This window comes from Hoplias malabaricus, chromosome X2, assembly GCF_029633855.1.
Source record: "Hoplias malabaricus isolate fHopMal1 chromosome X2, fHopMal1.hap1, whole genome shotgun sequence".
Classification (NCBI taxonomy): domain Eukaryota; kingdom Metazoa; phylum Chordata; class Actinopteri; order Characiformes; family Erythrinidae; genus Hoplias; species Hoplias malabaricus.
Window position 1 is genome coordinate 24,543,921 of NC_089819.1, and position 26,760 is coordinate 24,570,680.

Genomic DNA, 26,760 nt, shown 5'->3' on the forward strand with positions numbered 1-26,760 from the left:
ATTAACTTCTTGTTTGTGGCACATTGGAGGGGGAAAACTTTTCAAGATGGGTGGTGACCATGGCGGCCATTTTGAAGTCGGCCATTTTGGATCCAACTTTTATTTTCCCAATGAGTTTGATGCGTCACACGACCTTCTTCCCATTGAAAAAACAGAAGTTGGATCCAAAATGGCTGACTTTAAAATGGCCGCCATGGTCACCACCCATCTTGAAAAGTCCCCCCCCCCCCCCCCTCCCATATACTAATGTGCCACAAACAGGAAGTTAATATCACCAACCTTTCCCATTTTATTAAGGTGTATCCATATAAATGGCCCACCCTGTAGAAGGTTTATAACACGTCACAGTGGTAAAAGACTTATGAGAGAGAATCATAAGTGAATACTGAATGTAAACATCTCTCTATAAAAGTGATGTTTTTAGATTTCATCCATTAAGCAGATGTTTGTTGTATAATGTTAAGTTAACAATCATTATAATATCTCAGTAATTCATTGAAGTTGCATCTTTATTTTCCCCCCAGTATTCACAAGGAGCCGATTTGGAATTCCAGCTTTTCCCAGAGCCCTAACTAAGCAGCTTATGACAAAGAATGAAAATTACCCAGGATCCTCTCCATCTCCTCACATCTCTTAATCTCGTTAACAAACTTGCGCTGGAAGGCGTTTACACTTGGGTTGAGCTGAAACAGAAAATAAGACGTGAAAGAAACATTTAATTTCATTCAACAGTAGGTAAATCACCTTTGGACGCTGATAATCTTTAGATATTAATCTTAATTTCAAAATGTGGACAGCATGAATACTATAAACATATTTATGCACTGACATCTTTTACAACCCCAGTTGGAGTCACTGAGTCAGCAACTGGTAAAGCGCCACATTAAATTCACACGAAATGTTCAGTACTTGATGATACTGATATAAATGTCACGACTGTCAGAGCATATTAAAATCAGTATTTATAAAATGGACTAAACCACATATCCTGGGCTCTGTGCTAAAAGAAAAGCCAACACGACCTGCACTGTTGGCTTGTCACAGCTACTATAGAATAACCTGATTACAATTGTTTTCCCTCGTTGTTTACATCAAGTGCGTGAGATACATGTAATACATGAGAGGTTTAAGTATGTACTTAACTAATAAGAGACACAAGGCTGTCTTATTTTAACAATATTATCACACATAAGGACGAGTCATCGCAGTCGTTCCAGTCTAAAGTGCATAGTATTAATGCTGTAACATCGATATGTTATGGACTCTGTTGAACACACCCAACTTCTAAACAACAGACCATGTTCTCCAGAGGCTATTCTACACATTATGTAACAGCCATTACACTGACGAAGAAGTGGCCTGGTTTAATAAGAAACTCTTTTACTCATTCACTAATGACTACACAGACTGTTCTTCACAGGACACTAAACGGGGAAACAATGAGTGAGAGAACACACAGAATTCACCCCACACTCACTCGCACTGGAAACATATCACTATAACATTTCCTTGGCGTGAACAACGCGAAACTTCAGCACCATTAAGTTATAAGTTACCGTATGTGTGTACTTCAGTGCAGCACTGTTATCCAGCCTCCATTATATCAATAACAAACGCTGAAATTTGTTACACTTATTATTTACTGTATTAAGTCATTCTCACAACTTATTAAATTATTCCAATGAGTTAAGTTGTCCCCATGAAGGTTTATACTGTTACCACACATTACTTCATCTATTCAAGGCATCAAGTCATCCCCACACATTATTAAACGGTTCCCACATATTATTACATCATCCCCACATATTAAGTGGTCCCCACACATTATTAAGTGGTCACTACACAATATTAAGTCATCCCCACACCTTTTTTAACTGTTCTCACATATTATTACATCATCCCCACATATTAAGTGGTCCCCACACATTATTAAGTGGTCACTACACATTATTAAGTGGTCACTACACATTATTAAGTTATTCCCACACATTATTTAACCGTTCCCACATATTAAAACATCGTCCCCACACATTAAGTGGTCCCTACAAATTATTAAGTGGTCACTACACATTATTAAGTCATTCCCACAGGTTATTAAGTGGTCCCCTGACATTATTAAGTCATTCCGACACATTATTAAGTCATTCCCCACACACTATTACGTTGCCAAAGCATCATTATTTTGTTGCCACACTTCATAAAAATTGTTCCTACATTAAGCTGCCCACATACATTATTAAACTGATCCCACGCGTTTTCAAGTCGTTCCCACACATTATTAAAATATCTGAACATATTAATTTATTACGAAAAATTGTCACCAGCAGGGCATGCTTATTTTCTATACTATATCATTATAATAATGTTAATGTACATATTTATTTAACGCTAAATAAATATCATACATTTCACACTTTAATAATTATATAAAAAATAATGAATCGTAATTTTGACAGAGAACTATGGAAGGAGCATAACATATGTGAAAATAAACCGGGATCATTCAGGAGAAAGAAATAAATGTTATGCGTCAATTCGTGTAACAATACACGACCTTCTAAATATCGGGAGTTGACAATGACACACTGTAGCTTTAACGTCCAAGGAATAGTGCTAAGTTACTTACATCTCTGAACTCCACCAGCCCCAGTTCTCCCAGTTCACTGATGCAGTCGTAGGCGGAGGTGGACTGGAGAAATAACTGAGAGAGACACATCTCTTCTCCTCGGAATAACGAGCCCATTCCGCTGGATTTCCTAGATATTTCTGTCAGACAAAGTTTGTATGTTATGAACAGCTCTGGCGGTCTGTCCTTATCAGTGACGTGTCTGTCTACTCTCTCTCTCTCGCTTTTCAAACACGAAGAGTTAAACCCTTGGACAGCATTTCAGAGCCTCAGAAACAGAGCGAGATAATCACAGGTCCAACTCCTCCGCTTTTACACTGGAACTCACATTCAACTCAAATTAGACCCGTAGGAATAGTCCGACTTCTCTGCGTTAGCTCTCGGCTAAGGCTCTGTCAGCCCTGACTAGCCATTAGCGCCTAAACCAACGGTCTACCGTTCACCCCGCGGCTTCCCCATTAACAGCAGCAGATCAAGCTATTTCAATAACAGATTACTTTACTAAATACTCCGTTTTAATTCAGACACTCTACAGTAACTGCGCAGAGTTTAGAGCTGCCCCGAGAACTAGCTCTAACTAGCGTTTTCAAAATAAAAGTCTCCCAAAAGTCTTCGCTTCTAAGTTTGTCTGACGGAACGCAGCCTACGGATCCACACGGAGCCCCTGAGACGTCACTCTGCGTTATTTAAAAATAATGCGTGGCCACGTTATATTAACCCATGGGAACGAGATATTTAAGGCGTTGGAATTAACTATCTCGTTCCCATGAATTAATATAACGTTAATATAACACATTAGGACATTATTCCCACGCATTTTTTTTTTTTGCATTATGTTACCAACAGGGCTCCGTATAAGTACAACACGGAGCGGGAACAAGGCATTTAACGCTCTGGAGGGACTTTAAATATCCTATTACGCTCTTATTATCTTTTATAACTACTTATTAAGAATATTAATACATCAGACATTCCCAGATTATTTATTTATTTGTTTATTTATTTATTTAATATAAAATATTCTCATGAATAATTAAATTATTGACAGCAAGGGTGGGCTTTTCGTTTTTCTTTAATAAATGCACAGGTTATTAATTTAATAAGTCAAAAAGCAGATACTTCTAAAAATCTTAAACCGAAGTTGGATTTGTGCTTTTATTTTGTAACTGCACACGTGTGTTTGGATGAAGGCGAATGGCATCCTGCATGAGTTGTGTGGCAGAGACTCTCACTGGAGCCGCTTTACTGTCTTTACTTAGACCGTTTAAAACGTCTTCAGGTTAGTCAGATTAGGTTAGTCGGATTTTCTGGGTCTGATCTGCCTGCTTTACCGAGCTCAGAGCAGAGGGAGCGGGGAGAGGAACACAAACTGCACCCTACTGAGAAACACTGGGTTAGGGATTCTGTTTCCTTGTGTTTTTTTTTGTTTACTTGTGTGTATTTGTGTTTTGGTTTGTGTGTGTTTGTTTTTGTTTGTATATACCTCTGTGTTTGTGTATTGTATTCTGTGTAGCTGTGTTTTTGTTTTTTTATTATTTATTTATTTCTTTTGCGTTTCTGTGAGTGTTTGTATACATTCGTTTATATTCATTTATATCTGTTTATATCCATCATCATCATCATCATTATGGATCATCTTCCAACGTCAGAACCTGATCTCTCTGATATTTGTGGTTGAATGTCATCAGATCCTCACAGCAATGGGCCAACATTTAGTTTAATGTCTTCACACAAGTGTGAAAGCTGTTACTGCATCAAATAAAATGGAGCAAACTACTGTGGGGTATTCGGCTAAGCAGAAATTCTCAGTTAGCCGGATCATTGAAGCCCAGAAGTGAGGCTTGTCCAACAGTTATTTCCTATTGGACAAGCTTAAATTTGGGCTTCAGTTATCACCTGCTTTGTGGAATAACCCCCCTGAATAATACGCTTAGCTTCAGGAGAAATGCTGGTTGTATTTGTACACTCACATGCCTCTTTCTTACAGATCAAGGCAGGAATGGCAGAAGCTGCTGTTGATAACACAAACCAACCTGACGACTCAGTCCCTTTGAAAGACTCTGAACCAGAGCTGATGGAGGAGCCCAGCCCAGAGGATCAGCCTGCTTTAGAAAGCAAGGCAGGAGAAGAAAAGGTAGAAGACGAAAAAGCCAACGTCTACCGCTACATTAAAGAGGATCTGTTCACCTCAGAGATCTTCAAGGTGGAGATCCAGAATCTGCCCAAATACATTGGCTTCAACGACCTGAAGAAGTTCCTGAACAAACATGGCCTCAATCCGCACAAAATCAAACTGATGGGGAGGCAGAACTTTGCTTTCGTCACCTTCAAGAATCAGGTTTGAGCTCCTTTATCTCAGTACACACACCGATGAGCTGTTTTAAATGGATCCATCTGCACATGACATTATGCTTCCTCTTCAGTGCTGATATTTACTCATCAGCTGATATTAATAATGATTCTTTTGTTTTCACAGTCCAAAGAGACTGGTTCTTGATTTAAACTTTACTACCATTTCTGTCATTGTACTATATTACATATGAAAATGTACTGAAATATTCCCTAGATTTTTTTAATCATATCTTTCATTACTATAATGTACCGTGCTTCAATCTCCCCTGGAATCCTTGAGCGCAAGATAGAAACACACCTTATACACAGTACCAGTCCGTCACAGGGCATCACACACTCACCCAGTCACTCACACACTCTCACCTATGGACAGTTTCACGCCCCTTCACCCAGTCACTCACACTCTCACCTATGGACAGTTTCACGCCCCTTCACCCTGTCACTCACACTCTCACCTATGGACAGTTTCACGCCCCTTCGCCCAGTCACTCACACTCTCACCTATGGACAGTTTCACGCCCCTTCACCCAGTCACTCACACTCTCACCTATGGACAGTTTCACGCCCCTTCACCCAGTCACTCACACTCTCACCTATGGACAGTTTCACGCCCCTTCGCCCAGTCACTCGCACACTCACACCTGTGGACAGTTTCACGCCCCTTCGCCCAGTCACTCGCACACTCACACCTGTGGACAGTTTCACGCCCCTTCGCCCAGTCACTCGCACACTCACACCTGTGGACAGTTTCACGCCCCTTCGCCCAGTCACTCGCACACTCACACCTGTGGACAGTTTCACGCCCCTTCGCCCAGTCACTCGCACACTCACACCTGTGGACAGTTTCACGCCCCTTCGCCCAGTCACTCGCACACTCACACCTGTGGACAGTTTCACGCCCCTTCGCCCAGTCACTCGCACACTCACACCTGTGGACAGTTTCACGCCCCTTCGCCCAGTCACTCGCGCACTCACACCTGTGGACAGTTTCACGCCCCTTCGCCCAGTCACTCGCACACTCACACCTGTGGACAGTTTCACGCCCCTTCGCCCAGTCACTCGCACCTGTGGATGGCTTCACACAGCCAGTCCACCTACCAACGTGTGTTTTTGGAGCATGGGAGGAAACCGGAGCACCCTGAACGTCTAATATTAAATAAAGACAGTCTATGGCACAATATTCATGAGCTTATTTTACTACCATGTGTGAGAGAGGGGTCTATCTGGATTATTGCTCATTGTTTCTTACACCTCGAATGCGAATTCAAACATGTAAATGATTCCTGACTCTTGACCTGAAGGAAGAGCGAGACAAGGCCATGAAGCAGGTGCACGGCGTCCAATGGAAAGGCAGAGTGCTGAGCGTGCGTTTGGCCAAGCCCAAAGCTGACCCCATCCTGAGGAAGAGGAAACAGGAGGAGGCAGAGGGACAACCTGCCCCTAAACGCTCTGCAGAGGGAGAGGGGACGGGGGACGAGGAGCCGCTCAGTGTCCAGATCAACAACGCTGTGACCCCGCTGTGGACAGTACCCTACGAGGAGCAGCTGAGGAGGAAAGAGCTAGAGGTGCAGGCTGTTCTACACAGACTCACCAGGTAACATTAATGCAGGATTGATGGATCCGTCTTACAGATGTAGGCCAATGTAGTGTTGGGACTCTTGCCCAGAAACTGTAGGATGCAGTGTGGTGTGTTTCCCTGAGCTGGGAATCAAACCTGCAATGATCCCATGATGCCACACAAACCCCTGTCATTGGTTAGAGTGGAAATAAAAGTTGTCAGATCTCTCAGGAGTGCTGATATTTATTGGATAGAATTAGGCTGGTTTTAAAGCATCACTAAGTAAGATTTTGTTGTTGTTGTTTCTGGGCACCCTCTACAGTTGAAGAGCATAATAGACGTGTAGAGCACGGGTCTGAAATCATAGGGAAGGTCGAGGGATGGGGGTGGTTTCCTACTCCACTCCTTAAGTTACATACGGTGCTTTTCCACTGCGTGGTGTCGGCTCGACTCGACTTGGCTCGTCTCGTTTTTAGCTTGTGAAATGAATATGTTGTTGTTTCAAAACCCTGTCTCTAACGGGAACTGCAGGCTTTGAAAAGCCACAAGAAGTCCAGGCGATTTTTACACATTCACATATCATTTTTGTGGGGGTTTTTTTGGGATTGAAAACAGCTCCATGCCCCAGTTCATACAGTTCATTGCCCATCGGCCGAAGGAGCGTTTAAACGTCTTCAAAACACTTTGGGGTAGTTTTACGAGCTGCCGTTTTGAGTCGGATAAAAACAACGTGAAACCTGGCGTAACTTCAGAGATAATACAAGTGGCGGCTTTGGCCTGGAGCTCTGCATTTTGTGGTGATTGACAGGTCTCACTGGCCAATCAGCGCTCTGTAGGGTTTACACATCACGATTTAGTACCTACTTGACTCACTTGGAATCATAACCAAGCACAGACTGAAAAAAATACCTAGTTCCAGAAACCGGGACCGGATTTGGACAGAGCCTAGTCGAGGTGCAGTGGAAAAGTGCTGAACCCAGAGTAGAAACGACAGAGGTCCTATTCTCCTTATTGCGAAGCGTCGTAATGATTTTAAAGATGAAAATTTAGGGTAAAATCATACTTAGTGTTGCTTTAATTATTTTTTGAAAATTAATTTTAACTGCCATCACTCAGGGATCATTAAACTGAGCTGATATAAACAATCAATTCAGATAATTAATAGCATCAAACCAATAAAGAGTAACCAGGTGAATATATTCTACTATAGTAAATACAGTATTCAGGGCAGCTGTGGTGTTGAGGTTAGAGAATCAAGCTTGAGGCCGGAGGGTTCAATTCCAGGGACAGGAAGTGCCCTTGAGCAAGGCACCTAACCCCCAAACTGCTCCCCGGGCGCCAAGGTACTTGGCAGCCCCCTGCTCCGTGTGTGTGTGTGTGTGTGTGTGTGAAGAATTGCTCACTAGTGTGTGTTTGTGTGTTCACTATCACGGATGAGTCAAATGCAGAGAAGCAATTTCCCTAAGGGGATCAATAAAAGGTGTTTCTTCTTCTATTGATTCATTTTCATTGTTGGATTTCTCTGCTCTCTCTGTTTTCAGGGAAATAGGTAACAATAATAAGGCCATGCTCCCGTGGCTGTTTGTCCAGAAGAACAAGTACAAGAACATGTGCTGCCCACTGGAAGCCATTAGACCTTCACCACTGCAGGTACCACATGAAAACAGCAATTTAGATGCATTCAGTAAACGTTGCATGGCTTCAGAATGTAATTCACATATTTTGTCTCGTTGCTTTTTCTCCCTGGGGCCCCACGCAGGACTTTTGCTTCACAAACATTCTTATTTTATCATTTCCAACCTGTTTTATAAAATAGAATTAGGTTGATTAGTTGAATTAAGCCCAAAGTAAAGCCTGTGCAGTAGGAATAGAGTTGAGGAACATTCCTATTGGACACCTCTGACTTGACCCTCAGTGACCTTAAGCCTCGGTTGATCCGTATTTAAATTTGAGCTTAGGTTATCTGGCTAAATCCTAATTCCCGCTTTATGGAACGGTCCCGTGGAGTGTCCATGCGTCTCTGTACCCCAGTGCTGTGTTGTGTTGCTTTGTTTGTCCTGACCGCTGCCTTGAGCAGAGCTCCTGCTGTAACAGAACTGGCTTCACTCCGCAGACAGAGTATCGGAACAAGTGTGAGTTTGTGATGGGGAGGGGTGCAGACGGAGAGGATAAAACGGTGGGCTTTCGTCTGGGGAAGTATAAAGGAGGCTCGTGCGCGGTGGTCAGCCCCTCGGACACAATCCACATCCCTCAGGAGGCCAAGAGAGTCGTCCAGTTCTTCCAGCAGTTCATCAGGTACCATCTACAACACTCGGACGCTGTAGACTAGTCTCGCAGCCTCTGAATTATTTATTGATTTATTATTTGGGTTTAATTTTGTGTAAACTGCCTGAGGGTAATACATTTTTTAATCATATGTCATTTTATAAGACACACTTTATACATATGTTTTATTTATTTTTATCTAAGATCCTAAAAAATGTGATGATGACACAGAGCTCCTTCTGAACAGTTACATCACTGCGTCCAAAAAGAACGAGAGAGGGAATATTAATCATGATAATATTCATTCATTCATTATCTGTAACCCTTATCCAGTTCAGGGTCGCAGTGGGTCCAGAGCCTACCTGTAATCATTGGGCGCAAGGCAGGAGCACACCCTGGAGGACACAGACACACGCAGACACAGGGAGAACACACCACACTCCTCACAGACAGTCACCCGGAGGAAACCCATGCAGACACAGGGAGAACACACCACACTCCTCACAGACAGTCACCCGGAGGAAACCCATGCAGACACAGGGAGAACACACCACACTCCTCACAGACAGTCACCCGGAGGAAACCCATGCAGACACAGGGAGAACACACCACACTCCTCACAGACAGTCACCCGGAGGAAACCCACGCAGACACAGGGAGAACACACCACACTCCTCACAGACAGTCACCCGGAGGAAACCCACGCAGACACAGGGAGAACACACCACACTCCTCACAGACAGTCACCCGGAGGAAACCCACGCAGACACAGGGAGAACACACCACACTCCTCACAGACAGTCACCCGGAGGAAACCCACGCAGACACAGGGAGAACACACCACACTCCTCACAGACAGTCACCCGGAGGAAACCCACGCAGACACAGGGAGAACACACCACACTCCTCACAGACAGTCACCCGGAGGAAACCCACGCAGACACAGGGAGAACACACCACACTCCTCACAGACAGTCACCCGGAGGAAACCCACGCAGACACAGGGAGAACACACCACACTCCTCACAGACTGTCACCCGGAGGAAACCCACGCAGACTCAGGGAGAACACACCACACTCCTCACAGACTGTCACCCGGAGGAAACCCACGCAGACGCAGGGAGAACACACCACACTCCTCACAGACTGTCACCCGGAGGAAACCCACGCAGACGCAGGGAGAACACACCACACTCCTCACAGACAGTCACCCGGAGGAAACCCACGCAGACGCAGGGAGAACACACCACACTCCTCACAGACAGTCACCCGGAGGAAACCCACGCAGACGCAGGGAGAACACACCACACTCCTCACAGACAGTCACCCGGAGGAAACCCACGCAGACGCAGGGAGAACACACCACACTCCTCACAGACCATCAGGTGGCCACTTCAATCCACGGCTGAAATGCCCCTGAGCAAGACACCTAAGAGTTAATCACATTCTGAGGAGCTTGATGAAAGTGTGATGATGTGACTCACCTCTTTATAAATAATAATGTGCTAGGTTCCAGATCCTCCCTGATTTCGTATTTCACTCTCAAAGTCTAAAACGTGATTCAAATTTAAATTTAAATATCCCACAAATTCCACTCCAGGTGCTGCCTTTGGGCAGTGACCAAAACAACTTGCTTTATCTAATGGATGATACCGCTTGATGTTCTGTATTTCTGTGGACAGGACTACTCCCTATGCAGTGTACAGTCCAGAGACTTATGAAGGCCACTGGAGGCAGCTGACAGTACGGACGAGTCGGACAGCTCAGATCATGGCAATGGTCTTCTTCAATCCACAGGTTTATGTCTCTCTTTTTTTTCTTCTACAGAAAGTGTAGCAGAGTAGCGTGTGTATAATCTTTATGAAAAAGCATTGTCTGGAATGGGATGCCTTGAAGCAGCTGCACATGAACCTAAAATCACCATACTAAACACCATGCGTGAGCTAGAAGGTTGTTCAGCCCACGGCATTGCACCGTGGAGCAGTGGAACTGTGTTCTCCATCCAGCATGGGTTTAAAATAAGCTGGTGTGTTTTCTGTGTGAGATCCAGAACTAATCTAACCTTGCTGATGTTTATTTGGCTGCTCTTCAAAGTAATGTTCCCACATCTAGTGTAAAACCTTCCCAGAAGAGTACAGACTGCCTGTTAGCGCTGTAGAGAGGAACACACCCCTGATTAATGGCCTCCATTTAAGAGATTCTTCTCATCTTTGGTCAGAAAGCGTGAATAATCCTGACTGTGATTCTTCTATCTCAGAAACTCTCAACCGAGGAGATCCAGGCTCTGAAGGATTCTCTGAGACACTATTTCACAGAAGGAGAGGGGAAAGAGAGTGGAATCACGTCTCTGCACTTTGTGAGAATGGGACAAAGGTGAGAGTTTATAACCCACTGAGGCAGGGATCATCAATCAACTGTGCACTTGTACTCTGTACGAATTCCCATCACATACGATACTAACAACACTAGGAGGGTGAGAAACAGCATGTGCTTCCTGTGAGAGAGACTGCTAATGCCCGAGTCGGTCAGATGAGCTAACAGACGCCCGTGCTGCCTGCCACAGTGCTGTGTAATGAGGGGTTGAATCAGTCCATGCCACTCACTCAGAGAGAGCAAAGGCATTTCTGCTTTCTTAGACCTCTCAGCCTCAGGTGGCTGAGGTATCACCGGGGGGTGAACTAGCCGGGCCACTCAGGAGCATTTTGGGTTTTGATGTGAAGGATTAGGGCTTGGAAATATACAGTTCACGGTATTTTCAATTACTTCAGTTATGTGTTTGTTTGGAAAATTAGGACGTCTGCAGGAACGGAGGATCTGCCGTGTGAGCTGGTGGCCGGAGATGAGTGGATCCACGAAGAGCTACTTGGCCTTAAATTCCGCATTTCCCCTCACTCTTTCTTCCAGGTAAACGTCAGTCACTATACATCCTTTCAGACTCCTACAAGAAGGATGAACACAAACAAAAGTTTTCTCCTCCAAAGGGCTGTTTATTACATGCTTCTCCAGAGACCTGCATCCAGCTGAGATCCTTTTTTCACACATAAAAAGTTCATTCATTGTCTGTAATCCTTATTCAGTTCAGGGTCACGGTGGGTCTGGAGCCTACCTGTAATCATTGGGCGCAAGGGGGAATACACCCTGAAGGGGGCGCCAGTCCTTCACAGGGTGACATACACACAGATTCACTCACACCTACGGACACTTTGAGTCGCCAATCCACCTACAAACGTGTGTTTTGGACTGTGGGAGGAAACCAGTCACAGGGAGAACACACCACACTCCTCACAGACAGACACCCGGAGGAAACCCACGCAGACACAGGGAGAACACACCACACTCCTCACAGACAGACACCCGGAGGAAACCCACGCAGACACAGGGAGAACACACCACACTCCTCACAGACAGACACCCGGAGGAAACCCACGCAGACACAGGGAGAACACACCACACTCCTCACAGACAGACACCCGGAGGAAACCCATGCAGACACAGGGAGAACACACCACACTCCTCACAGACAGACACCCGGAGGAAACCCACGCAGACACAGAGAACACACCACATTCTTCAGACAGTCAGTTCGGACTGTTTTGGTGTTTTACCAGGTCTAATTATGAGTCCTATTTATTCCTACGGCTAAAATAATTCAGCCTTTTTGACGTTCCCTGTCCTTTTATCTAATCTCATGAAATGTTAATAAACTTTACTTTGTAATTTCACTGGAATTAAAAAATGAAGGTTCCTCTCTGATTTCTGCAGTTCAGTTTTGTGTAGCAGTTTAATCATGACACTGCTGCTTTCTCCATGTAATTAATACACAGTATAACCCCCATGCTTTATTAGTTTTGCTTAATTCTGATGTTTAATTCTTTCTCTGATGCAGACAAACACTCTGGCTGCTGAGGTGCTGTACTCCGCTGTGGCAGAGTGGGCTCAGCTGGACCTTCAGAGCACTGTCCTGGACGTCTGCTGTGGAACAGGAACCATCGGCATCTCTCTCGCCAAGGTAAACTAATCGATGTACATGAATACTGATCTACACACATCAGTTAAATCATTCATTCATTGTCTTTAACCCATATCCAGTTCAGGGTCATGGTGGGTCTGGAGCCTGTCCGGAATCACTGGGCCCAAGGCAGGAACACATCCTGGACACACAAACACACCAAAACATCTTCACACTTTCAGACACATTTCAGTCGCCGATCCACCTACCAGTGTGTGTTTTTGGAGCGTGGGAGGAAACCGGACTGTCTGTGAGGAGTGTGGTGTGTTCTCCCTGTGTCTGCGTGGGTTTCCTCCGGGTGACTGTCTGTGAGGAGTGTGGTGTGTTCTCTCTGTGTCTGCGTGGGTTTCCTCCGGGTGACTGTCTGTGAGGAGTGTAGTGTGTTCTCCCTGTGTCTCTGTGGGTTTCCTCTGGGTGACTGTCTGTGAGGAGTGTGGTGTGTTCTCCCTGTGTCTCTGTGGGTTTCCTCTGGGTGACTTTCTGTGAGGAGTGTGGTGTGTTCTCCCTGTGTCTCTGTGGGTTTCCTCTGGGTGACTGTCTGTGAGGAGTGTGGTGTGTTCTCCCTGTGTCTCTGTGGGTTTCCTCTGGGTGACTGTCTGTGAGGAGTGTGGTGTGTTCTCCCTGTGTCTGCGTGGGTTTTCTCCGGGTGACACTCTGTGAGGAGTGTGTTGTGTTCTCCCTGTGTCTGTGGGTTTCCTCCTGCAGTCCAACCACATGTTGGTAGGTGGACTGGCTGTTCAAAGTGTCCATTAAGTGTTAGTATATGTGTAAAGTGTGTGATGTGCTGTGATGCACCGGTTTTTCCCGTTTTTTTTCAGGTTGTGTTCTTACCTTGCACCCGGTGATTCCGGGTAGGCTCCAGACCCACTGCGACCCTGAACTGGATAAGCACTTATAGACAATAAATGAACGAAAGCTTTTACGGCATATGGTTGACACTTATTCAAAGCAACTCAAGTATCAGACAACGTTGATAAAAAGGTAGCTGTAATGTTAGGGTTCTTACTGGGGGTAGATGGGTACAATGGTATCTTATTTTCACTGCTAAACTGGGTTAAAACTAAAATGATAAAGAATAAATAATAATTAACATCAATAATGAAACAATAGCAACAACAATATTGTGAAAAACATGTTTATAAACTTAAGAACGCTGTTTCTACAGCAATGTCAGAACTATAGTGTACACTTTGAGAGTATGTCTATGGTTATTCCAGTATTAATGGAGATGCTTGTATGTAGTAAACACTGTTTTAATTGAAAACTGTATGTTTCTCTCCCATTACAGAGGGTGAAGAAGGTGATTGGTATTGAACTCTGTCAGGAAGCAGTGGAGGATGCTAAAGTCAATGCAGAATCTAATGGTATTAGATCCAGTTAAACACAAATATTAACCCCAATGGACAGTGGACTTGTCCCGCTGTACTGACCTGTTCTGTCTTCTTAGGTTTGACCAACATAGAGTTCCACTGTGGCAAAGCGGAGGACATTCTGCCCAATGTCCTCAATGCCGTAGTGTCTCCTCACGTCACCGCCATCGTGGATCCTCCAAGAGCAGGACTGCGTGAGTAATGTTACTACTGCTACTACCAAGAACACGTTTTAACTGAATTTCTACACATCAGTGAGTGTCCCCAATCTCACACAGTGCCCCCAAGTGTTTACCATAGACACTGCAGCTAAAATGGACTACATTTGGCTACAGATTTTGTAGATGTCTAGGTTTAATCATGGGTTTCACTCTGGGCTGCGCTTCCCTGTTTGAATAAATACAGGAACTCCACTGAACGGTTAGTTTCAGATCTGGTTTGTTGGATGCATGTTAAGAGCCCAAAAGGTCTTTTGTTGTTTTTTGGTAACTGTTACATTGTGTGACCAGTCGTGGAACACAGGACCAGCTCTTTACCCTCGCTAGGATCCTGGAGGGTGCGCGGGAGTTTGCTCAACCAGTCTACTTGTGTTTTGTGGATCTGGAAAAGGCAGTCGACCCTGTCCCTTGGCATATTCTGTGGGGGGAGCTCGGGGAGTATGGGGTACTGGGCTCCTTGCTACAAGCTACAAGTCCCTGTATAATCAGAGCAGGAGTCTGGTTCGTATGACTGGCAGTAAGTCCGACTGTTTTCCAGTCGGAGTTGGACTCGGTCAGGGCTGCCCATTGTCACCGGTTCTGTTCATAATTTTTAGGGACAGAATTTCTCTGCATAGCCAAGTGGCGGAGGGTGTCCGGTTTGGTGGATGCGGATGATGTGGTCTTGTTGGCTTCATCGAGCCGGGACCTCCTGTCCTCCACCCCCAGTCCTCCTCTTGCTGGACCAGTTTGCAGTCGAGAGTGAAGGGTAGGGATGAGGATCAGCACCTCCAAGTCCATGGTACTCAGTCGGAAAAGGGTGGAGTGCTCTGTCCAGGTTGGAAGTGAGATCCTGCCTCAAGTGGAGGAGTTTAAATACCTCGGGGTCTTGTTCACGAGTGAGGGAAAGATGGAGCGTGAGATTGACAGGCGGATTGGTGCAGCGTCAGCAGTAATGCGGGCTCTGTACCGGTCCGTTGTGGTGAAGAGAGAGCTGAGCAGAAAAGCAAAGCTCTCGATTTACCGTTCAATCTACGTCCCAACCCTCACCTATGGTCACGAGCTTTGGGTAGTGACCGAAAGAACGAGATCGTGGGTACAAGCGGCTGAAATGAGTTTTCTCCGCAGGGCGTCTAGACTCTCCCTTAGAGACAGGGTTAGGAGCTCGGACGTCCGGGAGAGACTCGGAATGGAGCCGCTGCTCCTCCACGTCGAGAGGAGCCAGTTGAGGTGGTCCGGATGCCTCCTGGACGCCTTCCTGGTGAGGTGTTCCGGACATGTCCAACGGGGAGGAGGCACCGGGGCAGACCAAGAACACGATGGAGAGACTACATGTCTCGACTGGCCTGGGAATGCCTCGGTATACCCCCGGAGGAGCTGGAAGCAGTGGCTGGGGAGAGAGAGGTCTGGGTTTCTTTGCTCCGACTGCTTCCCCCGCGACCCGGACTCGGATAAGCAGTGGATAATGGATGGATACATAGTGTTACAATCGACAGTTGTCATTTCATTCAACAAAATACAAACTCAAAATGAATATACTGGAAATGGCGAGGGAGAAGTATTTATTGGTCACTGCCCAAAACATGTGCATCGATGTGTTCTGTTATTGGGGATAATTTTGTGTCCAAAAGTATGTGTGTTTTGGTTTATACGATTTAAAGATGGTAATTTTGATGTTAGCGGGTGTGAACACAGTGTATTAGACATAAATAAGAAGTATATCTGACTGTTTTGTGTGTGTACACTTAAATTGTACATTTAAAAACATTTTTTCAGCTAATTAACAATGTAGATTTAAAGCATTCGTAAACCTTTAATTGTTTTCTAAAGTGGTACCATTTCTTCTTAGATTCCAAAGTGATTCTGGCGATCAGGAGGGCGGAGCATCTGAAGAGACTGGTGTATGTGGCGTGCAACGCTAAAGCGGCTATGAACAACTTTGTGGAGTGAGTATATGTTGTCTTTTTTTATTAATAATTTCAAACTAAGAGCATTGATCCTCTCTTTTCAACCCATCGGACTCAACACTGAGAACCTCTGCCCTGAAATGCCCCTGGTCAAGAACCTGCAAGTGACTTATTTATTATAAATACATATTACTTATAAACACCAGTCGCCCTAAAATATTGAAATAGTTTCTGCGCTCACTGTCCATTTTATCAGCTCCTCTAACCGTAGGCACACTCTGTAGGTTTCCACTTACAGACTGTAGTCCTACTGTGATCCACTTCCAGAATCATACCTGCTCTGAGGGGGTCCTGACTATTTGAAGCACAGTGTGAAAGGAGCAGAGCAACAGATTCTTCAGTCTATAAAGTTGTAAAACTACAGAATGCACCTATAGCCAGTGGAGCTGCTGAAAGTGGACAATGAGGGTAGAAAAAGGTGGTCATTCATTCATTCATTATCTGTAACCCTTATCCAGTTCAGGGTCTCGGTGGGTCCAGAGCCTACCTGGAATCATTGGGCGCAAGGTGGGAATACACCCTGGAGGGGGCACCAGTCCTTCACAGGGCAACACACACTCACACATTCACTCTCACACTCACACCTACGGACACTTTTGAGTCACCAATCCACCTACCAACGTGTGTATTTGGCCTGTGGGAGGAAACTGGAGCACCAGGAGGAAACCCACACAGACACAGAGAGAACACACCACACTCCTCACAGACAGTCACCCGGAGGAAACCCACGCAGACACAGGGAGAACACACCACACTCCTCACAGACAGTCACCCGGAGGAAACCCACGCAGACACAGGGAGAACACACCACACTCCTCACAGACAGTCACCCGGAGGAAACCCACGCAGACACAGGGAGAACACACCACACTCCTCACAGACAGTCACCCGGAGGAAACCCACGCAGACACGGGGAGAACACACCACACTCCTCACAGACAGTCACCCGGAGGAAACCCACGCAGACACGGGGAGAACACACCACACTCCTCACAGACAGTCACCCGGAGGAAACCCACAGAGACACGGGGAGAACACACCACACTCCTCACAGACAGTCACCCGGAGGAAACCCACGCAGACACGGGGAGAACACACCACACTCCTCACTGACAGTCACCCGGAGCAAACCCTCGCAGACACGGGGAGAACACACCCCACACCTCACAGACAGTCACCCGGAGGAAACCCACGCGGACACGGGGAAAACATACCAGCTCCAGGCCCCTGATGCTGTGTGACTGCGACACTACCTGCTGCGCCACCGTGCCACCCACAAGGTGGTCATCTTAACGTTATTGCTGTTGGGTGTCCTTGTGTGCTGGATTGACCAGTGAGTCTTGCTTTCACCTCCTGAAGTTTCTCATCTTTGAATTTTGATTGGGGGGGCTAGATAGTCATTGTCTACTGAAGTTAAGCCCCACCCACTCAGCAGATTCAATCTTACCCTGACTGGAAAATGACAGCACGACAAACACAGCTAACATAATTATTTTTAACGTTTACGTCTTTTAGTAATGCACAGTTAGTCACAGAAGCTTAGAGTCATTTTCCAATCCGGGTTTGGGTGGGTGGGGCTTAACATCAGCAGCCAATGACTGTCTAGATCCTGACACCATCAAAAGTGAGAAACTTAATATTAAACTCAAAGACGATTCAATACAGAAATATTCTCGTTACGAACCTGTTTTCTCAATTACGAAATGTCATTTATTGGTTATGGATTGTTTTTTTGGTTCTCAGAAATTTAGAACCTATTTTGACGCCATATATTAGTCTCCATTTTCGAACTTAAAATGCAGTCAGGATCTTTTACCCCCACGAAGCAGCGACACAATGTTTATGAGTGTTTTTTTATCTTCTATATATAGCAACTCATCTCTTGTGACAGTTGTGTTTGGGAGTCTCTGAACAAACCAGTTTATGCCTCATAAAGCAGGTCCCATGCATGTGGGTGGTGTTGTTTTAGACACAGCACTGTTCCATGAACCACAAACATTACTTGGTGAGCCCTGGATCCTGATTCCTGACCACTCCATTTTCAGTTTTCATTTTAAAACCGCTGTAATTCACCCTCATGCTTTTCCTTTCTGCCGTGTCCTAGTCTGTGCAGAGCGCCCTCCAACAGAGTGAGAGGAAGTGCCTTCCGTCCGGTCAGAGCCATGGCAGTGGACCTCTTCCCCCAGACCATGCACTGTGAGGCCATCCTCCTGTTCGAGAGAGTGGACTACAGCCCCAGCGTCAGCAGCACAGCGCCTCGGACCACGGAGGACTGACACGAAGAGGATGAACAGTGTTCTGGTCCTGAGGGACATCTGAGTAAACTGAAGGAGTCTTAGTGTTTCTCACCCTATTCTCAGTTTGTATCTACTACATTTCAGCTGATTGCCATTGTTTAAATGGTATTATTGTTCTCAGTTGTTTGGTTTCAAATTCGTTTTATGTTCCTTTATCTGTTGTAAATAAAATACAGCAGATGCAGAATTGGTTTAGGTTTTTCTTGCCAGCCGTCCGCATCATTACTCGCTCATCGCACGGGGGTCGGTCAGTGACAGTTCGAAAAGAAGCTGTGGCTGACATCATGTCTCAGAAGGAAGCACGTGTTTGTCCTTACCGTCCCAGTGTTGGTGGCATAGTGAATGTGTGAGAGAGAGTTCAGCTAACAGCCAGTGGGATGGAACTGCTGATGCTTGGGTGGAGATTTGGCAAAAAAAAGTATATAGTAGTGCTGGGCGATATGAGCGCAAATCAGTACCAGGATTAATGAACGATTATTTTGGTGTTGTATTTGTGACCCTCATAGTTCACTGACGAGGCTTTTGCTGTTAATATGCTCCAGTGTTAAAGCTGGGATATTGTTTCTAATGTCGCTGGGAGCTTGTTCCTCATTTTTTGAGCCCTGTTTATTTTTGGTGTGTGACTGTGCTTTGATCACTGTGTTTATATTTGACATCTTTTTGTTCAGTGTCGTCTTAATTATAGTCAAAACACAACACGTCCAACCACAGACGCTTTTTCTTTGGCGCGTGGTCGGCCTCTGAGTTTAGGCTGCTTCCATGTGACTACAGCTTAGTAGGCTGGTTTTAAAGGGACAGTACACCAACACGCAGCAGGGACATAATCAATCATTCGTTATCTGTAAGCACTTATCCAGTTCAGGGTCGCGGTGGGTCCAGAGCCTACCAGGAATCATTGGGCGCAAGGCGGGAATACACACTCACACCTACGGCCACTTTTTGAGTCACCAATCCACCTACCAACGTGTGTTTTTGGACTGTGGGAGGGAACCGGAGCACCCGGAGGAAACCCAAGCAGACACAGGGAGAACACACCACACAATCACCGGAGGAAACCCACGCAGACACAGGGAGAACACACCACACTCCTCACAGACAGTCACCCGGCGGAAACCCTCACAGACACATGGAGAACACACCACACTCCTCACAGACAGTCACTCGGAGGAAACTCACGCAGACACAGAGAGAACACACCACACTCCTCACAGACAGTCACAACACTGGTGCGAAAACACCTGAATATAAACAGTACACATCCTGATTCATTTTTATTATACTTTAATCGTGACACAAACCTTGAAATCAATATCACCTCAGTAGAATCCATTCACACATCTGTATTATGTTCCAGATGTGCCGAGAGGTAAGACAGGAAAAGTTAATGCAACCATAAATAATTATAATAAATATCAAGTAAATGTACAGCACAGATCTTCACTTTGTTCTGTTATGCAGATGCCCTTAGACAATAACCCACTGATCCATCCATCCTCCTGAAAGACAGAGATAGAGGAGAGAGGGAGCATCCTTTTATAGCAGCAACCACATCAAAACGCACTGCATAAACGCACCCCGCACCGTCTGGGTTTGAACAGCGGGGGGCGGGGGCAAGTCTATGGTGGGACACTTTCAGTGGCATTTATGATACAGTGGCTCCATTCAAGTTGCACAAAATAGTTCACCAGAAGCATGAGAGTGAACAGTGCAGTCCACTCACGTTACGATACGTGTATGTAATGCATTATAACTACTACTTTCAGAGTCTGAGGGAGAAGGACCACTGGGAACCCCATTTAAAAAAAAAAATCCGGCTCCAGGCTTTGACTCGGGGTTTTGTAGATGTTCTGGAAGAGCAAAGTGTAAATGATGAAATGACAGGTGAAGAGGACAGAGCCTATCCATAGAGCACAGGAAGGTTACACACCTACAGCATTTTGGTTTTGGAGGAGGCCTAGAAGTAGCTTTAGTATAATTCTGAACTTTGAAAATCCCCTGGTGGTGTTACGATGAACATCACACTGTACGTCCAAACGTTACTTACACACGTATTGAATTGAGCTCCATAGAACAGCACACCAACGGAACAGCCTGTCCACAGCAGGCCCAAGGCCCGGTTAGTTCCCCCAGCCGTGGATCATGTCGTTCATTGGCGAACGCTGGAGCTCCATTTGGGATGAGATGGAATGCCCTAGTGGTTGCCATAAAGTCCTCACATTAAACATTTTCATAACGTCTTCTAGAAAAGTGGAGGTCTTGGACCAACTCCCTCTTTATGAGTGTCGTCCGTAAACGTTTGGACGTATAGCGTACGCGCAGGGCTCTCTGGTACAGTGTTGTGACCACAGTTAGGCTGGACTTAATCACATTTGGTAAAGAGCTCAAACTAACGACCATCGTCTTTCTCTCATGACCGCGACTGGATGGTGTGGGGGAACAAAAAAAAGAGTTAAAATCAAAAGATAGTAAATTCACAACTCAATATATTATTTTTGCTCGACTTTGTACACGTCTTACAAATAAAATATGTGCACCTTTATCGATATAGGCAGATAATTCCTCAAGTAATGCACAAAGCAGTCCTTCCCGCCGTTTACAATACAGAGTCATAGTCATACACGCTTGTCCATAACACATGCTAGAAGTGTGAGATGCAGGATTGAGCTCCTCTTTGATATGAACACTAGACATCCTGTCTCTTTAGGAGTCTTTAATAAGCGATGGAGGTAGTCCTTCCTTGAGTTCTTCCCTATACTCTCCTTAACTTTCAGTTTACACCTCTGTGTATCATCTTTAAAAAGTCAAGCAGCGTCTCGGTGGATATACGTGTGTAAACAAGCATCGACAAGGTTGAAAAGGGCCTCAAAATAAAAGCTTTAGTAAGAGCACACACAGAGAAAATGAAAAAAAGGTCAATGGCCATTACCATTGCATCCCAATAAAAAGCGAGAACTGACTCAACTCCAGCCTCCAGACTTTAAAAACGCGAACGGGCTGGGGATCCTTCAGTCCGCCCAGGTCCAAGATGAAAGCCGAAGGAGTCCTCACTTCCAGTGAGTATCAGCTGTGATGATAAAAACCTATGAACTCAGAGGAGATGGGATTGGGCGTGTACTTGGTTCTGGCGTCTCTATCCACTCAGGGGGTCTTCACGGTAGTGTATAGCGTAGCGCAACTTCTCCAGCATCACGTCGAGAGAGGAGTACTGGGGTAGCTTCACCATGAACATGCAGGTCTCCACTCGAATGTAACGCAAGTCTGGGGAACCTGGTCAACACACACACACACTCTCTTAATAACATTAAGGGGAAAAAGCCCAGCTTTAATACTTGAGCATATTTACAGTACACATTTGTCAGTGAAGGGCAGCACGGTGGTGCAGGAGATTAGTGTCGCAGTCACACAGCTCCAGGGACCTGGAGGTTGTGGGTTCGAGTCCTGCTCTGGGTGACTGTCTGTGAGGAGTGTGGTGTGTTCTCCCTGTGTCTGCGTGGGTTTCCTCTGGGTGACTGTCTGTGAGGAGTGTAGTGTGTTCTCCCCGTGTCTGCGTGGGTTTACTCCGGGTGACTGTCTGTGAGGAGTGTGGTGTGTTCTCCCCGTGTCTGCGTGGGTTTACTCCGGGTGACTGTCTGTGAGGAGTGTAGTGTGTTCTCCCCGTGTCTGCGTGGGTTTACTCCGGGTGACTGTCTGTGAGGAGTGTGGTGTGTTCTCCCTGTGTCTGTGTGGGTTTCCTCCGGGTGACTGTCTGTGAGGAGTGTGGCGTGTTCTCCCTGTGTCTGCGTGGGTTTCCTCCGGGTGCTCCGGTTTCCTCCCACGGTCCAAAAACACACGTTGGTAGGTGGATTGGCGAATCAAAAGTGTCCATAGGTGTGAGTGAATGTGTGAGTGTGTGTTGCCCTGTGAAGACTGGCGCCCCCTCCAGGGTGTATTCCCTCCTTGCGCCCAATGATTCCAGGTAGACTCTGGACCCACCGCGACCCTGAACTGGATAAGGGTTACAGATAATGAATGAATGAATGAATGAATTTGTCAGTGAAGTATGAGGCAAACAACATAACCAAAATAATTGTTCATTAAATCGTAATCGAGGCGAATTCTTCAATTAATAGTGATATTGATTTGCCGTCCGACACTATGGACAGTCTCACCTCACCTACCAGGGCCACACCCCTCACAGACAGCGAACCAAGGTACATATGGGTCCCAGGACCCCGAGACCCCGGAGCTGTGTGGTAATGAAACTCCAGGTTTAGCTGCCATGATGCCCCTGACTTAAACTAACATTGTTTACAATAAATTACCATTCCTTTATCATTATTTGTCATTCACAAAAAGCAGCCTATAATGTCATGAACGTACCCACTGCCCCGTCCGGTGGGGCGATCTTCATCGGGTAGGGCGGCACGTGGGCAGTGTCTGGTCCTCCGTCTTTACAGGGGCAGGTGAAGGGGATACGCTCCTGGTTGCAGGCGAACTTAATAAACTTACAGAGCTCCTCCTGTGTGAACATCTCCAGAGCAGTCCAGAAGAACTCAATGTGCTGATCCGTCTCCATCAGACCCACCTGGTACATAGTGTGAGCCTGAGGGGGAAAACAAAAAAAACAGGTTATTGGAAGATTTATAATGTAACTTGGTGTAAGGACTTGCAGGAGATGCAGTGAAGTTTCTGGAGAAGAGACACTGGACTTGGGAGGGTCTGCTACATCACACTTACCTTAAGGAACTCGAGGTTGATGTAGGGGAGGCCACAGGTGCGCAGTTCCAACTCTAAGGGGCTGAGGATGGTGAGGAGCTGCAGAGGTATAATGGAACCTAGTCCTGCGCGAACGGCGTTCATACACTCCATGTTCTGCAGCTCTCGCAAACGAAGAGCTCGTACTGATCTCGCATACATGTCTTTATTCTCCCAACTGTAAACACACAGGAAAGAGAGGGGTATTTGGTGGGTTTCTGGGATAAATAAAGCAGGGAATAAAACGGTGGAAGCATGGGACGTATCGCAAATCATTTCAGGCCAAGACCCATGATAGCATTACAGTCCTTGCTCTTCTCTAGGCATAGAACGAGCCTCCTGCTATCACTCAGTTCCGCTGAAGCCAATACAAATGTCTGCTTGCTAATAAAACAGAACTGGGCCCAAATTTAGAGTACAGATCATAAAGGGTAGATGAAGCATCTTAACAGTTAAGTTGATTGTAACACTAAGATGATTTTGGGAAACAAGGCTGCGAGCGGTTAGTGTTCTCCTGAAAGCGTGTTCAGCTGTTGTGACACTATGTATACGAGGAAGCATGTGCTGCGTTCAAACTCCAAACCTGGTAGCATTATGTGATTGGTGGAGATGTAAAGGAACACTAGGTAGAGTTTTTACCTTGAAATCACAGGTTTGGTTTCACTGTGAGGTCCACTGAGCTGTAATAGGGAAAAAAGGCCCTCTGTCGTTGCTAATTCTGGCTCAGCACCACAGAAACTACACTATGTAACTGTAGGACGAGGGTAAGAAACAACACCCTCCTTCCCCCCCTTCACTTTGATTTCTGGACTGTGCTGTAAAAGGGAATTACACTATGCAACAGTAGGGGGAGCTCAGGAGCACAATGACCAAATACTAACTATTCATTCATTCATTCATTATCTGTAACCCTTATCCAGTTCTGGGTCACGGTGGGTCCAGAGCCTACCTGGAATCATTGGGCGCAAGGCAGGAATACACCCTGGAGGGGGCGCCAGTCCTTCACAGGGCAACACACTCACACTTTTTGAGTCGCCAATGCACCTACCGACGTGTGTTTTTGAACTGTGGGAGGAAACTTGAGCACCCGGAGGAAACCCACGCGGACACAGGGAGAACACACCAACTCCTCACAGACAGTCACCCGGAGGAAACCCACGCAGACACGGAGAACACACCAACTCCTCACAGACAGTCACCCGGAGCGGGAATCGAACCCACACCCTCCAGGTCCCTGGAGCTGTGTGACTGCGACACTAACCTGCTGCGCCACCGTGCCGCCTCAAATACTAACTAGTGTTTATAAAACTAACTAATGGAACCGACGATGAATACCATGAGGAAAGGACTCACAGGGGAAAAGAATTTTAAAAATGAAATAAATAAAAATCAACAGCAGTTACCTGACGGTAATGTTGCGTCCTCCTGGGCACAGTTCCACCTCCTCTCCCGACATGGTGACGTAAGTGAAGGTGCAGCAGGGACGGCTGGGTGAGTCCGGACTCTCTCCCGAGTGACTCTGAGATGAGATCTCTGCACAAAGAGCCTCCAACTCGGCTTCATCGGTCACCTACAAAGAAGCAGGAGAGGGTCAGGACTTATTGTCGTTATTAATCTAATGTGAACTCTGTCACCATCACCACCCCCTCCTTGGAAATCAGCAAATGTGCTGTATAGAGTTTTAAATATTCAAAGGCATCCATTAAGTCCTGCTTTCATAAAATGTTACATAAACGATAAATTAACAAGCGAGTATCTCATACACTTTCAAACTTCTTGATGTAGTTGTAAGTGAGGACATCAGCTTCCTGCAGATCTGCATCAGGGTCCAGACTCTCACCCACTAAACCCTTCCAGAAGGAGCCCAGGAGATCCAGAGGTAAAGGCACATCTGCACGAATGGCAATGCCCAGCAACTGGCCGAAGAAATGCAGCAGCTGCTCTTCAGCGTAGCTGATGGGGCAAGGCATAAGGATGTACTTCCCCTAAACAAACACAAGCATTAGTATGGTCTAAGGAATGAGTTCTTTATCTCAAGCAAAAACGACAGACAGTTTTTCATCAACAAAGTGAGCCAGGACTAGACCTGTTTACAGAGAACTGTCGAATGTTCTCCACGGCCTTTGAGAACAGTATCTACATGTTGGTAAAAACAGAACACTTTTTTCATTCATAGATTCTACTTCCTGCTTAGAGAGCGTACTTTTTCAGCATCTGTGTGCAGTGCAGGAGCCTGTTATACACAGCATTATTCCGCTGTAAGAAGCGCTATATAAATACATTTTAATTGATTTATTCATTGACAGAAAATACACAGCGTTTTTTGTCTTAGAATGTGTTTTTTGAGCAGAAAGTTATGTTTATTTATATTTGCAACATTTACATTTCTCACAGTACAGAAAACTTTCATTGTCTGTAACCCTTATCCAGTTCAGGGTCGCGGTGGGTCTGGAGCCTATCCGGAATCACTGGGGGCAAGGCGGGAACACACCCTGGAGGGGGCGCCAGTCATTTACAAGGTAAAACACTCACACCTACGGACACTTGAGTCGCCAATCCACCTACCAACGTGTTTTTGGACCGTGGGAGGAAACCCATACAGACACAGGGAGAACACACCAAACTACACTCAGTACAGAAAACTTGCACTTATTAAATGACAAATTTCCTTGGACTGTTCACGTTACAGAAAACACCAGAGCGCGCGCGCGCTCTCTCTCTCTCTCTATCTCTATCTCTATCTCTATATATATATATATATATATATATATATATATATATATATATATATATATATATATATACACACACACACAGTGGAACGGATACGAACCGGGCATTTGAATATTTGCCTCCACCAACGAACCATGACTCTAGAAACGAACCCATGGCCACTCACCCCAATCGGCGAGTCTCCCGGCGCCCAGACTTGAGTGAGCTTTTAAGATTAGCACATTGTAGCTTTAGCAGTTTAGCATTAGTGTAAATAGCAGACATCAAAATTCGTGCTAAGTTAAGCCGTATCTACGCTTCGTCTCCCCACATTCACCACCTACTCTCCGTTATTCCCCCCACACACCTCCCGTCATACAGCCAGTGCCTGTGTTACTGCTCCAGCCAGTCGTCACGTCTTCAAGGTAGCGATGTGTAACCACTTAAAACCTTATTATTTCTTTTTTATTACTGTTTCCACTGTATTTCTTTTTTATTTTTAGTAACGCTACAGGTATTTTTTACTAATTTGAGAGTGTTGTAAACATATATCAGTGCAAAAAGGGTGACTTCCTTTTGTTAATGGAAAACATTAATTGCTTTTCCATTATTTTAAATGGGGAAAACTGATTCGAGAAACGAACTTTTCCACTTACGAACCGGGTCACGGAAC

General features: G+C 45.7%; 3 protein-coding genes across 9 annotated transcripts in view; 1 reads left to right on the top strand and 2 right to left on the bottom strand.

The window, feature by feature from the left end:
• LOC136676495 (V-type proton ATPase 116 kDa subunit a 2-like) overlaps positions 1–3,249 on the bottom strand; it is a 33,900-nt gene extending 30,651 nt beyond the window's left edge. Inside the window, exons 1-2 of the mRNA XM_066653569.1 lie at positions 2,627–3,249; positions 605–683 (exon numbers count right to left, since the gene is read on the bottom strand). Coding sequence (XP_066509666.1) covers positions 605–683; positions 2,627–2,743 — 196 coding nt within the window. The 5' untranslated portion in view covers positions 2,744–3,249. The remainder of the gene's footprint in view (positions 1–604; positions 684–2,626) is intronic.
• On the top strand, positions 2,747–18,811 carry LOC136676496 (tRNA (uracil-5-)-methyltransferase homolog A-like). Of its 4 annotated transcripts, none has more exons than XM_066653573.1 (13): positions 2,747–2,768; positions 4,614–4,964; positions 6,280–6,572; positions 8,078–8,186; positions 8,650–8,831; positions 10,484–10,598; positions 11,059–11,174; positions 11,594–11,705; positions 12,688–12,810; positions 14,099–14,174; positions 14,258–14,374; positions 16,227–16,323; positions 18,449–18,810. In XM_066653573.1, exons 2-13 carry the CDS (start codon positions 4,626–4,628, stop codon positions 18,618–18,620), a joined length of 1,851 nt encoding a protein of 616 aa, XP_066509670.1. In that variant the 5' UTR covers positions 2,747–2,768; positions 4,614–4,625; the 3' UTR covers positions 18,621–18,810. The 4 variants fall into 4 exon arrangements, with proteins under 4 accessions (XP_066509670.1, XP_066509669.1, XP_066509668.1 ...); XM_066653572.1 differs by having other exon boundaries at positions 2,761–2,782; XM_066653571.1 differs by lacking the exon at positions 2,747–2,768 and adding an exon at positions 3,790–3,905.
• A 1,121-nt stretch (positions 18,812–19,932) lies between these two features.
• LOC136676491 (probable E3 ubiquitin-protein ligase HECTD4) overlaps positions 19,933–26,760 on the bottom strand; it is a 70,776-nt gene continuing 63,948 nt past the window's right edge. For all 4 annotated transcript variants that reach the window (XM_066653562.1, XM_066653561.1, XM_066653560.1 and 1 more), the window contains 5 exons: positions 25,139–25,360; positions 24,779–24,945; positions 23,358–23,553; positions 23,001–23,223; positions 19,933–21,908 (listed from right to left, as the gene is read on the bottom strand). In XM_066653562.1, coding sequence (XP_066509659.1) covers positions 21,772–21,908; positions 23,001–23,223; positions 23,358–23,553; positions 24,779–24,945; positions 25,139–25,360 — 945 coding nt within the window. In that variant the 3' untranslated portion in view covers positions 19,933–21,771. The remainder of the gene's footprint in view (positions 21,909–23,000; positions 23,224–23,357; positions 23,554–24,778; positions 24,946–25,138; positions 25,361–26,760) is intronic.